This window comes from Raphanus sativus, chromosome 4 (genome assembly GCF_000801105.2).
Source record: "Raphanus sativus cultivar WK10039 chromosome 4, ASM80110v3, whole genome shotgun sequence".
In the NCBI taxonomy this organism is placed as follows: domain Eukaryota; kingdom Viridiplantae; phylum Streptophyta; class Magnoliopsida; order Brassicales; family Brassicaceae; genus Raphanus; species Raphanus sativus.
Genome location: NC_079514.1, coordinates 11,845,409 through 11,858,957, shown reverse-complemented (window position 1 = coordinate 11,858,957; position 13,549 = coordinate 11,845,409). Strand labels below are relative to the sequence as shown.

General features: G+C 33.8%; 4 protein-coding genes and 1 non-coding gene across 8 annotated transcripts; 1 reads left to right on the top strand and 4 right to left on the bottom strand.

Annotated features, from left to right (window-relative positions):
• Nucleotides 1-72: 72 nt before the first annotated feature.
• On the bottom strand, nucleotides 73-2,232 carry LOC108853909 (uncharacterized). 4 transcript variants are annotated; one of them, XM_018627391.2, is made up of 6 exons: nucleotides 2,106-2,232; nucleotides 1,696-1,958; nucleotides 1,528-1,585; nucleotides 1,352-1,440; nucleotides 1,003-1,256; nucleotides 73-907 (listed from the first exon to the last, which is right to left on the bottom strand). In XM_018627391.2, exons 2-5 carry the CDS (start codon nucleotides 1,924-1,926, stop codon nucleotides 1,032-1,034), a joined length of 603 nt encoding a protein of 200 aa, XP_018482893.1. In that variant the 5' UTR covers nucleotides 1,927-1,958; nucleotides 2,106-2,232; the 3' UTR covers nucleotides 73-907; nucleotides 1,003-1,031. The 4 variants fall into 4 exon arrangements, with proteins under 4 accessions (XP_018482893.1, XP_018482891.1, XP_018482892.1 ...); XM_018627389.2 differs by having other exon boundaries at nucleotides 2,066-2,231; XM_018627390.2 differs by having other exon boundaries at nucleotides 1,696-1,973; nucleotides 2,066-2,224.
• A 1,209-nt stretch (nucleotides 2,233-3,441) lies between these two features.
• Nucleotides 3,442-6,729, bottom strand: LOC108853907 (RPM1-interacting protein 4). The gene is made up of 5 exons (XM_018627384.2): nucleotides 6,490-6,729; nucleotides 5,419-5,473; nucleotides 4,423-4,803; nucleotides 4,067-4,258; nucleotides 3,442-3,641 (listed from the first exon to the last, which is right to left on the bottom strand). The coding sequence occupies exons 2-5, from the start codon at nucleotides 5,425-5,427 to the stop codon at nucleotides 3,609-3,611; spliced, it is 615 nt and encodes a 204-aa protein (XP_018482886.2). The 5' UTR covers nucleotides 5,428-5,473; nucleotides 6,490-6,729; the 3' UTR covers nucleotides 3,442-3,608.
• A 2,359-nt stretch (nucleotides 6,730-9,088) lies between these two features.
• On the top strand, nucleotides 9,089-10,463 carry LOC108853905 (uncharacterized). Its single transcript, XM_018627383.2, has 2 exons — nucleotides 9,089-9,652; nucleotides 9,948-10,463. Exons 1-2 carry the CDS (start codon nucleotides 9,367-9,369, stop codon nucleotides 10,319-10,321), a joined length of 660 nt encoding a protein of 219 aa, XP_018482885.2. The 5' UTR covers nucleotides 9,089-9,366; the 3' UTR covers nucleotides 10,322-10,463.
• A 101-nt stretch (nucleotides 10,464-10,564) lies between these two features.
• On the bottom strand, nucleotides 10,565-10,636 carry TRNAK-UUU (transfer RNA lysine (anticodon UUU)). The gene has a single exon. It is a non-coding gene; the product is annotated as a tRNA-Lys (tRNA).
• A 208-nt stretch (nucleotides 10,637-10,844) lies between these two features.
• Nucleotides 10,845-12,731, bottom strand: LOC108849666 (uncharacterized). The gene is made up of 7 exons (XM_018623256.2): nucleotides 12,578-12,731; nucleotides 12,365-12,498; nucleotides 11,907-11,974; nucleotides 11,535-11,800; nucleotides 11,378-11,452; nucleotides 11,244-11,306; nucleotides 10,845-11,080 (listed from the first exon to the last, which is right to left on the bottom strand). The coding sequence occupies exons 2-7, from the start codon at nucleotides 12,475-12,477 to the stop codon at nucleotides 11,036-11,038; spliced, it is 630 nt and encodes a 209-aa protein (XP_018478758.1). The 5' UTR covers nucleotides 12,478-12,498; nucleotides 12,578-12,731; the 3' UTR covers nucleotides 10,845-11,035.
• Between the last annotated feature and the right edge of the window lie 818 nt (nucleotides 12,732-13,549).

The following is a 13,549-nucleotide window of genomic DNA, read 5'->3' as shown; positions in this document are numbered from 1 at the left end:
TGTTCTTTCAAAAAAAAAATTCGACCAACTGTTGGGGGATTATGTGTTTTGGTTATGAATAGTACTAATGAATGTCATATAAGATTTATCCTTTTATATCTTTCGATTCTGGACATGAGGTACAATTGTATAAGCTATGTCGGAAGATAAAACACGAGAAACACTTCACTGTTGGTCTGACGGCACGATCATGAGAACGGGAGAAAAAGAAAACTTTGTTGTTATAAAAGTATACCCCAAAGCAAAAGAGAAAAGCAACGACTAGGCAACTTCGCCCAAAACACTTATCATGCACTAAAAAACACTCTTGGTGGATGTGGTTTCAATTGATGTTCACAACAAAAGAAATGTGGTTCCATTGTCTTCCTCAGACTTTGCCAAGAATGATGATGCATCTATAGCCCAACGCATCCTTCAAGAAAAGTGAACAAAAGTCAGAAGTCAGAACCATATAACATGATTGAAACCCTTGTCTATTGGCCTTTGTAATCTATCATGGTACTCTAGCTCCAGTGCATGGAACGCTAATATATCCCCAGTCTGACCATAAAGAGATACTTGACGCATTTATCAGTAAATCTGAGATGAGAGAACTGGCATACACATAAGATCAGAAAGCAACAATAAAGTTGAGATTCAGTATCAAATTTTGTTTCATCCATATATATATTTTTCATCTATCAGAGAGTAAGGCATCGTCTGAGATGTTTGCAGGTACCTAAATTACATAAACAACAACTAGGAAACAGAACAAATCCAATATTACCAATGATATCCATTAAATGATAGGGCCTTCTTAAACAATGAATATTTCTCTTCCAATAAAGTGAAACATTCAATCTAAAACACAAGTCACTGTACTCCCTCCAAATGTTCCAAAGCGAATTCGAGGATAGAGCTGTTAGACCTGTGACAAAACCATTGTCCTGTCAACTAAATCAAATCTTCTAATTTGTGCAAATCGTAGGTGAAAAAAAAAACTATGATTTGGTAAAGCCTTACAAGGTGACTGGTGACAGTTGATGTATAAATCATCTGGTGGTTGGAAGGAATACGCGAATCAGCTCTTTAACAGTCACCCTTTTCCTACAAGTAGGGCATTTGGCTTGGCGAGATATTGCCGTCTTTATACATCCCTTGCAGAAGATGTGACCGCATTTGGTTGACGTCTCCTCTGTGAACGGGCACATACAAATCGGACAAGAAAACTTTGGCTCCTCTGGTGGTGGTGGTGGAGGCTTTGGGCTAGACTCTCTCTGCACAAGTAAGTAAAACAAAACAAAAGAGGTGAAAACCTCAGACTAGATAACCATAATACATAGTTTCAGAAATTCATCAGTGTATATCCTACCACATCTACAGAGACATGCTCACAGTCTATGACAGGTTGGTTAGGAGGAATCCTTCTTCGTTTGTTGGCAGACAATCTCGTCAAACCACCTGCACTTACCCCAAATCCAAGTAAGAAAAACAAACACAACGAATATAAAACTATTTACATATATCACAATAGATATATAAGCTCACCTGACTCTACATCAACCATCAACGACCTCCGACGTGCACCTGTTGATTTGCTCTTAGCCTGGCACCAAAACAAAAAATCAATAACCCTTTACACAACCTAATCAATCACATCACTGCTAAAAAAAAAGAGAGAGAAACTTTTAAGAGATAACAACAGAGATAGCATACTTCAGCAAAGGCACTTGCGGATGACTCGATAACATCATCTTCAATAGCATCGACATCAATCATCGTAGGAACAGGCTGAGAAGGTACAGTAGGCACCACCGTAGGAGGAGCTTCTCTCATGGAAGCGGAGGAGGTCGTCCCTTCGTGATCTCTGGGTACCTCGTTCAGATCAATCACAGCTTTCCTCCGTCGAATCCCTCGGCTTGCTGTTCTAGACTCTTGTGAGCTCATCTCTCAACACAGAGTAGACCAATCTTTGTAACCTGCGATTTGATTTACTATTTCGATTGTAAAGATTGAGAATTTACCAATCAGTAATCGAACAATAAAGGATTAGCAAGAGAGGTGGGATTGAAAGTAAGTGAAGGACCTCTTCGATCGAGAGTCGATTCGAGGTTTGAGATGCTCACCGTGATCCCAATTTCAATCGAGGATGATCGCCGGAGAGGATTGGGAACCTAATCTCTTTTTGTGTAATCTAGGGTTTTTGAAAGGTGCACGATCCTTTTTCCAGAGAGAGAGAGAGAGAGAGAGAGAGATGAAGGAGGCAGGAGAGAAACGGTAGATTATTTAATTTTTCATAAACGCGGTCAATGCGTCGAGTCAACTAGGATTGTCACACGTGTCGCGGACGAAGTTGTGTGGTCTTCTGATTACGAAACGGCAGGGCTTTTTCCTTTTACTCAATTTCCTTTTTCACATCTGCACTTCGTGGTGTTTTCATCGTAAGTACCATGCTGCTTCCCGCGAAATAGCGAGTGAATATGAAAAGAAAATAGCCCATTAGGTGGGTAGATTAGTATCATTGGATGTCAAAACTCACCTCAGTTTTATACGAGATTCAATATATAAACTCGTACTCAAATGTGTTTCAAAAAAAAAAAAAGTGTTTAAAAAAAAAAAAACTCGTACTCAAATTCTCTAGATCATAAGTTAAAATAAACTAATTTGCGATCAAATATATAAAAATAAAAATAATTATAAAATAAAGTTAAAATGAATAATTTTCATAATATATTTTAAATTAAATATTAAAATTTCAAAACATTAATATTGAAATATTAAATAAAAGTAATCCACAATAGTAATTAAAATCAAAGTTAAATCAGTAATCAAAAAATCTATTCTACATAAGAGTCTTGAGATTTATTTTCAAAATCTTTATCTATTCAAATCAGAAAGATATAAATCAGAACGATTTATTTTCAAAAATCGTTTTGCTTTACATTTTAATTCTAAAGATAAATGATATAAGGATTGATATCGATATTTTATATATATATATATATATATATATATATATATATAACTTTAATTTTTACCTTTTAATTTTAGAAGATAAATAAGATTGATATAAAAACGATATTTTCTTACATAAAAAATAGAAGTCATCCATAATATATTTATATATATACGACCAAGTTCATGAGTTTATTCATGTTCATTAAAGATCACTTATATAACTCGTGATCTAATTTAAACTCGATCATTAAACTCATTTATTAAATGAACCTAAAAATAGAGATCATATTCATGGAAAATTGAGTTGAGTTAAGTCAACTCATGAGCTATAGCTAAAATGACACCTCTGACTTCAAATATATTTAGCTTTACTCTCAGTCCAACAAAAATGGCTTTTTGAATATGTGATTTCTTCTCCATCCTTGTAGGTCCGATTCCGAGTTAGTTAGTTTCATTACTAAACCAAGATTAACATAGATAGATTCCGAGTCAGATGACGAACGATGCCGATCAACTATGTTTGTAGTATATTCCCACAACACCCATACATATAGAACATACCGAAATAATATTTGTATAATATTTATACTATTCAATTCTCAAGGAGCCAAACCATAACCAGAAGCAAACAACAAACACGAAAACAAGGTAACGAAATATCTTCAGTAGCTTCACTTTCGGCCCCATCTAGGAAAGCAGCAACCCTACACATCACAATTTACAATAAAACGTCAAGGTATGTATATATTATAGCTAAAAAATGTGTACGTATGATGTGGATTTTTGCTGAAAACGTATATGAATATGTTTTCATATATCTCGTACTGAAATCAAAATGTGAAACACAACATCTTTTTCCGACCACAGTAGAAGTCTAATATAAAATAATAAGAATGTTTTTCGTGTTGACAAAACGAAGGTATAATACTACTACACACTAGGGTAGTCTTGAATTAGTGTTGAACTATATTTTATTTGTAATAGAAGGAATAATAAATTAGCATGTTACCGAGTGTCAAGGCCACTTGTCTATAACTTTGCATAACTGTACTTCCTAACTAATTTTTTATATTTTTTCAAATAATTTATTATGACAATATAAACAAAATAAATAAGCACACATGTATACCTTGGGACTAGAAGGTGGCGGCGGTTGATGGTGTTGGTCGTCGTTGATGTGTGGAGTCGGAATGCTATGATCAGTTTCATTGTAAGACCTCGCAGTCTCAGTTTTTCTCTTGTTTTCCTTCACTTTTTCAAAGATGAATGTATAATTCTGATCCTCAGAACCCGATCCAGGAAACGGCGGAATGGTTGCGACCTATGAACAATTTTTTAAATAAGTATCATAACAAATTTTTGTAATTAAAAAAAAGGTTAAAATGATATCATGTAAAGGGGAGAGTGGCTCATTATTGGTCCAGAGTTGTAAGAGTTGATCGAGAGTAAAAACATGCTGGATTAAACTAAAAGAGTAGTACGTACCCTTTCACTGCCCCGACCTCTAAGACTGCTTATGGGCCTAGGTTTCACTGGTGTAGGATCATATGATTCGCGTCGATACGTTTCCGCTGGAGGAGGAGCTCCGACTTGGTTGTTTCTTTCATTGTATGCAGGAGACGGTCTGAATTCAGTTTCTTCTTTGCTACCGAATCTTTCTTGTCTAGCTCTTACATTGTGGTTTGGTGGTTGGTCATGTCTCTGATTTCGAGGTTGGGCAGCGGTTGGATTCGTTTCTGGATACTCGTTGGGATTAGGATTAGACTTGTTTGTTTTTTTCCTCGACGACCTACTGGCTTTATCGAACATTACTGTGAATGGAACATCTTCTGTCCATTCTCCGAATTTGGGAACGCTTTGACGATTCTGTAGCCACAAGGAAAAATAAATGTCTTAGAAGACTAGTTAGCTGGCATTTAAATTGCAAGCAAGAGACATGACCATTCATTCTTAGACGGTTAGAAATCTCGTATGAAATGATAGTATTATTGTTATATATATAGACATTCACTAATACATTTGTTCTTTTAATAGTCAGCTTTGAAATAAAGACCATATAAATATAAAGAGTCGGTGCCCAGTTTTAGATCTGAATATTTGCTTTTGAAGAAGAAACATAAGTTAATTTTAATGGATGTTAATCATAATCCTATTAGGCTATTAAACATATATAAATAACAGAAAAACAAATATGAACCTTGATGTTTATACAGAAACAAAATCTCATCACAGTCAAGCAGAACAATCTCGTACTCATGCATGTAGACTCTATATAACTTCATTTTGTAAACATGTGATAGTTTTCAGATTTAGGAAGAAAACTCTATAATAACCTTAGATATGCTGGATAGTTATTTTTTTTTGAAAATGTTATTTTTTTGAAACTGGATAGTTTATTTTTCAAAAAAAAGCATGTTTAATGATATATAGTATCCATTTACAGAAATTAAAACACAGAAATATAATCAAAAGAGGACTTACTGCTGCCATGTTCTTGGTTCCTAGAAGCTAGAAATGGAGAAATGCTTCAGTGGGTCTGAAACAAAGAGAGATTAGTTTGAGAAATAGAGCTGATGAGATATATAGTATATATATACTATAGGAGACGTGTAAACACGAAGGCGTTGACTAGTCTTTCTTTTGATTGCGTACTTCGACGACGACGACTCTTTCTACGCTGACTTATCTTCAATGTATTCTAATGATTGTTGAATATTTTATTTTCAAACATACGACGCGCATATAGAACTTATGCTGCCAAACAAAACTAACAAAATGAAGCAAGCACCAAAATAGTTTCGGGGCAATTTCTCTCATGTAACAATTGCATTATTGGTACGAATATATGAATAGATTGTAACACCTGCCTTTCCCAACAATCCGGAGTATGAGGTTAGAGACTTGTGGACTACGCCACAAGGTAAGTTACCGTGCTTTGTTAATGATCCCAATTGTTTTACTTTCAATCATGACACACTTAAATTCCAATTAACACTTTTTTACATTTCTAAACCAAAGTCTTATATAGGTGGTCTTATAGTAACTTAACTCAAATTAAGAACACGAATAAAGCAAATGACTCAGTGTACAACATCACATAAAACACTATTCTTAACATTCTCCCTACACACGTCTTTATATCAATCATTCACATCACACAATTCATTATCACAATCATTTATTTCACACGATCGGTTTATCCTCTAACAACCTAACATGGTCTAGATTGTTTCTGTCACATCAACACAAACCAACAATTACATCTAACAGTTTATCAATCCGACATCATCATAAACTATACTTAGACAACAGTAACAAAGGACTTTCTTCTCGAAGGATTGCATGACATAAGAAGAAATCACAACCAATTCTTCACATTTATCTTACACGACAACATAAATCCAGATCTAGAAAAAAATCTATGGAATCGCACAACCACAAATCTGCATTTTACACTCAACAAAAAATGAGAAATGAGATTATGATCATATCTGTCACATCCACTGAAAATTGTTGAGGGTGCAAAGAAGAAGAAATAGATCAAAGGTGTACCGAATAAATCTGAAGAACAGTGACAAAAGAGGCAGGAAAGATCGAAGGTGATGTGCACGGAGGCTGGCTGGTGGTGGCAGATAAATGTGAAGAACTGGTTTGGGTTTGGGTTGTTTGGCAGCTGCTGGATCAGGATCTCTGCAAATATTCACTAGGTTTGTTTCTGGTGGATAAAAGAACAAAAAACACTCATATTTATAAAAAGGTAAAAAAGATTATAAATGGAATTTGAATTGACCATAGACTTTGTGGATTTTCTCTTTGAAGTAAAAGGAATTTAATCTACAGGTTTTTGGATGCTACATATATGATAATAATTATAGTGATAACTATTATCTTAAAAAGAATCTTAAAATATCAGATTATTTAGACTCTTTGTAATGGAAATGTCGAATAAAATATTTAACAACCGAATCATTATTACTAGGCGATTACAATTAGGCAGTTGAAAAATGAAAATTTGATGGTGGATATTTGGTTTTTAAAACAATTTGAATAATAAGAAAATATAGACCACGAGTGCCACATGTCATTTTCTATTGAATTTTGACATTTTCATATCTTCCCAACTATTTAAAACCAATAATTTTATTATAAACTAAAATTTTATTTTGTTTCTTATACAAAAGTTTACTGTATTTAAATTCTTTGTAAATAGAAATTAAGTTTATTTAATTTAAGCAAATAAAAATAAATATTAAATAGTAAAATAGGGGGTTGATTTATATTTAAAAACCCATTGAAATGTATAAAAGTTAAATGTGTGTTGAACACTGTGGTGAAAAAATGAATATGATGTGCATTGTTAAAAAAAATGAGATTGTTGAATCTCAAAATTGGTCTTACAATTAATAATAGTGTTGAATAAGATATTTATCAGTTAAATCACTACAATGAATATGTTAAATAATGAAATTTGATGATGTGAATTTTTGGTGTTGAATAAGAAAGAAACCGACAACCACCAATACCACATGTTACATTTTAAAGATTTTTGATATTTTTCATATCTTCCTAATTATTTCAAATCAATTATTGTATTATTAATTAAACAAGTTAGTATATTTTCAATATCAAAATTTATTATTTTTAATTTATATAAATAGATAGTTTATTTAATTTAAATATATAAAAATTGATTAGTAAAATAGATTATTGAAATTTATTAAATAAAATTATTGTATGTAACATGTTACATGTGTATTGAATCATTAGATGGAAAATAAAAAGATGAAGTGAATTGTTAAAAGATGAAAAAGTGAGTGGTTGGATTTTTACTAATAGTTCGAGAGGAATGTGCACCAAATCCTGGGAGTAAACGCACTATACTATATGATACATAACATCCGATGTTGCACACATTATGAGAACATCCCAAACGGTCGATGCTCACCAACTTGGAAGACTTGGGCGCACATAGGGTTCGATTAAAAATTATGCACAAACAAATGATTTTAATTACGTACAATCAGGCTGTCTCGAACTATTTATAGACCATGTTCAAAAAATATTAATGGTATATTTAATAATATAATAAAATAGTTTACAAAGTTTATAGCTTTATTATTTATATATATTTGACATTCTTTTTAAAATTATCAGCTGTAAATTTAATAGTATGTCTAAAAGTTTAAAATTCTATATCATAACTTATATTCCCTCTGTATCATTATAAGTGAGTTTTAAGGTTTTTTCACAAAGATTAAGAAACCACAAAATTTTATGTGATTTGTTTTGGTTGTATAAAAATAATATTAAATGATACTAGTTCAACCAATTAAAAAAAATATACTATTTTGTAATTGGCCAGAGATTTCAAATGACAATTAAATTTATCTAGATTAGTGTGAACTTCACTTATTCTGAAACAAAATAAAAATCATAAAACACCACTTATATTGATACAGAGGGAGTATATATTTATCTCAAAAATTTTAATGTTTTTTTAATTTTTTAACTCGAATCATGTTCAACCGCTCCAGTTGCACGTGCTGTTAGACGGCCCTGCGTACAATCAAGAGCAATTGCTTTGTTTATCTTAAAATAATTTCAATACAAATAATATCTGACTTAAATCTTTTCTCTAAAAGTAATATTTCCTTTTGTTACACAGAAGAAAATTATTTTAGAATTTTAATCTAATGTATACTAACTTTAAATTTAATATTATTACAATTACACTGATTTTATAATAATTTTGATTTATTTTAAACACTATTTGTTGAATATATGTAATTAATAAAAATATATAAATGCATTTTAAAAAAAAAATTATGTTGTGTAACAAAATTATTTTAGAATTTTAATCAAATGTATACTAACTTTAAATTTAATATTATTACAAATACACTGATTTTATAAATTATTTTATTTATTTTAAACACTATTTGCTGAATATATGTAACTAATAAAAATATATATGCATTTAAAAAAAAATATGTGAATATTGTTAAAGCAAATAGATACAACTTTAGTACTTTGCTAATTCGTCATCTATCTCAAAAGTAAAAGTAAAAGCAAGTGAAAAGGCATCGAGCAGTTTAGACTTTAGACATAAGAGAGTAGAGTTCACTCATAAATCTCGAGTTTTGCATAATTTTACACCATTAATCATTCACCCCCATTGATCTTTTATCTCTCTCTCTCTAGATTAGTGAACAACTTTTCAACTTTTTAATGCTTTCTGCTGAAGTCTCTCTCTCTCTCTCTGAGTGTCTTCTTCTCTCCTTCCAACCTTCTTCGATTACTTGAATCTTGACTTCATCATTTCTTCTTAGTCCTCTCCATTTTATGATTCACTAGTGGAGGGTTTAGGGTTTTTAATACCATCTTCCGTGAAATTCTAGTAAAAAGGAACAAACTTTTAATCAATCAGACATGATTCAGCTACTGTTCCTGGTTCTGTTCGTGGAGGGTGCGATTGCGTTCTTACTGCTGATTAAGATTGGGCCATTGAGGGAGCTTGTGATTAAGAGCCTTGACCAGATGAAGATGGGGAAAGGTCCCGCCACTGTGAAAACCATAGCTGGAACCATGTCTGTTATCCTCTTGTCCAATCTCATGAGCATCGTCAAGATCCAGAACAAAGGTGCAAAGCTTGGGACAATGTCTCCCATGGATCAGGTCCTTTGGAGAACTCACTTGCTTGAAGCTTCTCTTATGGGTCAGTGTTCTCTCTCTCTCTCGCTTCTTTCTTGCTTGGCTTTTGTATGAATCTGCAGAACCATAGGGGCTTTCCTAGTGTTGTAGAAGCTGAATGAATAGTTCAGTTGATTGTTGCCTCGGTTTGTCCGTCACCAGTTGATATTTTTTTTTTTTAGCTTCTGTATTATTTTGGTTGTTTAAAATCTTCTTTCTTGGCTTTTAAATAAAACTCTTTTGTTCTGAAATGTGTTAAAGAGTTTTGCAAAGTGCTACATAATGAAGCTCAACAGAACACCTTTGAATGATCTTTGCAGGAGTTGTACTTTTTCTAGGCTTCATAATTGACAGGATGCACCACTACCTCAGAAAGCTAATCAATTTAAGAGGCAATGCCGGGTCATCGAAAGAAGAACTTGAACAGCTCCAGAAAGAGAGAACCGAACTGAAGGAGAAAGAGGACAAGGCATCCAAGGAAATCAAGCAGCTGCAAGAAAAACTGTCATCTGTTTCAGAGAGGCTTAAGAAAGCAGAGACCGAGTCTAAAGAGAAAGAGAAGAAGCTTGAAACCGCTGAAACACATGTCACGGCTCTCCAGAAACAGTCTGCTGAGCTGCTTCTGGAGTATGATAGATTGCTAGAAGACAACCAAAAGCTACAAAGCCAAATTTTGGGACAAACCAAGACCTGATGTTAGATTGTTGAGTTTTGTCATTTAACAAGTGTGTTTTTTTTTTTTTAGAAAAATGTTGTTGACGAATTGGTGTTGAGAAGAGTTTTTCTTAAATGGAGGATGGCAGTTGCAGGAGTGCTGCATCATTATTTGTTTTTAAGTATAAGAATGTTGGTCTTCTTCTGAAACTTGTCATTAAAACTGAAGGAAATGGAACATAGACAATTACTTAAAAGGAGTACTTTCGAAAAAATAAAGAAGCGCCGTCTGTGGGGATCGAACCCACGGCCACGGGATTAAAAGTCACGCGCTCTACCACTGAGCTAAGACGGCTTGGTGACTTAATTAGACTACTAAACAAAATTATTGCAACTTCTAATTGCTTAAACTGAGACAATTGAAAGCAAGAACAAACGCCGTTACAACTACAAGTTATACAACCGAAACTGCCCTGAAGCTGAAGCTATGGATTCTGTATCCAGCCAGCTTCAGTCATTTGTCATTTTTCAAGGTGGTTTATTTACCAAAGGGTTCATCAAAAGAAACAAAGCTCAGAACGCTTTTTTCCCCATTCCAACTTACTTTTTCTCTGTTACAACAGTTTTAATCTCAAATCGCGACCTACTTTCGTCTCTTGAGATACATATGAGAAACCAAAAAGGGACACATTGAAAAAGAAAAGTTCAGGGTCTTTCTGAGAATCATTCACCTAAGAGCTTTGAAGCAAATCTATCAACGTTTAGATCCCAAAGCAAGAAGTATCTTCTTCCTGGGTCCCTGCAAATGCATGTCAAACAGAGATCTTTAATATAAAGCATCATGATGGGTGTGGTATGAATTGATTAAAAGGAAGATAGCGACTATTCTACAGGACTAGTAATCGAAGCTTAAAGAAGCATGGTGAAAATAAGCCGTGTGGCAGCATATTATGGACTTTTACCATTGGTATGAGCATAGCTTTGAGGTCATCATCTGTCATATGCATCAGAGCATCCATATCAACCTGGAAAAGGACAGAAAACAGTAAGGAGAGAACACGCATGAATTAATCCAACAGTAAATCTATTCACATACTTCTTCCACTTGAAATGAGGTTGAATATTTCTCGAGACCCAATGATTCCAGGAAGCTATCAACTGAGGTACCAGCCTGAACAAAGAAAAAGATAAACAAATTGAGAACGAGTACAGTATAAAATAACTGTGGTTTGAGAAAATGAGAATCATATTGCCTGCTGTGGTTTCTTCTTGGTAGCTCCGTTCAAAGCTGCTCTGGTCTCGGATTTGGTTTCACCTGAACCGTTCTTGACGGCTGGTGATCTAGCAGCCTCCCTTGTAGACTTTTGTAAGTTACTGTTCCTTAGTGGTGGATTCTTTGCCCCGGATAGCTTCTCGCGCAGATCCCGTTCCCCCAAACTAGCTCCACCTAGCCGACTCTGCAAGCCATGGTGTTTCTTCTGGAGCTTCAAACGGAGATCTCTAGGGTCAACCTTGCGATCTTGGGTCAGTCAAAATAGCACCAGAGTCAAACAACCAAAAGAGAGATACTTTGTAAATTTTAAGCAAGGGAAGGTGAAGCCACAAAACTTAAAAAAGAACTATACTTGAAAGTCGAGGCTTGTTGTCATCATCGAAAAGATCATGCTCCCACTTATCATCATCCTGCCTTCCTCTGAAAACATTCGAGCTAATACGTTAATCAGAAATTTTCTCCAACCTTAAGCTATTAAAAGGTAAAGAACACAATGAATGAATGTGTGGTTATGAGGATATACGAATTGTACATCATCAAATCTAACCAAGTGTGTATAGAATAGAGAGCTAAACATCTCCTTGATTAAACTAACTATCCATGTAGAAACTCGAAGATAACCGTTTGAAATTGAAAGAGGTAGCAACGAACGCTGCGTGAACTTAACAAAGAAGAGAATCAGCTTAGTCTTCCTATACGAACCATAGAGGATATTCAGAACAAGCACTTTATAGAGCAACGAGAGAATCAGCTTTGATTACTTTGACTAATTTAGTAAAACCCTAAGAGTTGTGAGAGAGAAAGAAGAACCTCTTCCTCGTGACTTGTCTCCCGCGCGAAGACAAGTCTCCAGAGCCACCATTGAGACGGCTCTTCACCGTATTCTTGCTTACATTCCCAGCCTCCACACGATCGGAATACATCTTCTCGAATAGGTCAAAAACCTAAAAGAGAAAAAATCACAGTGCGTGAGAAGGAGAAGAGCAGAACTCAAGCTTTATTAGCAGTCTCCAAGTTAAGTACCTCTGCGAGCCCTAATCTCTAATCCAGTAATCACAGGAAGAGGTGACGCCTCGAGCGAAAACGATATTTCTGATTCCGATTTCGACTCGGACTGTTAAGCGGCAGCTCAAAGATGGTGTCGTCGTCAGTACTATCGAATATAGCCGGATCGAATGGGCCGGGTGGGTCGGATAAGTGAATGATATGGTGTTATAATTATTGGGCTCTGGCCTGAGAGGCCTGTATTTACGGGTTGGTTAAGATTACCATACCGTCAATTTGGTATGTAACAAACCGGAAATCATTTTGTTATTAATTGTTTCATATTTGCAATGTTCGATAAATTGGTGGAGAGCTTTGTAAAAATCACTGGTTGGGCTGGTCTAGACTGATCTCTTGAACATTTAAACCGACTTTTTTCTAATAATCGTTTCATCTAATCTTTGATTTGCCGCTTAGGCAGACGATGATTAGGCACTGTCTAAACCATTTTCTACCATCGCTTTGTATAGCTTAACAGTATTATGTTTTAATCAAACACTACTGTTTTACATTTTTCTAGAAATTTAATTTTATATTTGTGTTTTTATTCACATATATATATATATAATATTTCTCCTAATATTAAATTTTTTTATTTATCATACAAAAATAAATATTTTACAAAGAAAAACAAATATATGACTAAAAACATAAATATAAAAACTAAATCTCTAAAAAATATAAAACAAAAAATAAACCCGCTCTTTTAAAAGCGGGTTATAATCTAGTAATTGTATTAAAATAGTTAGACCATACTTATATTAATATTTTAACATAGTAGATATTGATTAACATATTGTTATATTAATCAAATAAATAGTTGAAATTCTCTGAAAAAAATGAGATTATTAAATAACACAAAATTAATTTGGGTGGAGAGAACGTAACCACATAACATGTATGAGATTTACATCATAACTTTAACAATCTGCATTTGGAATCAACTCAAAA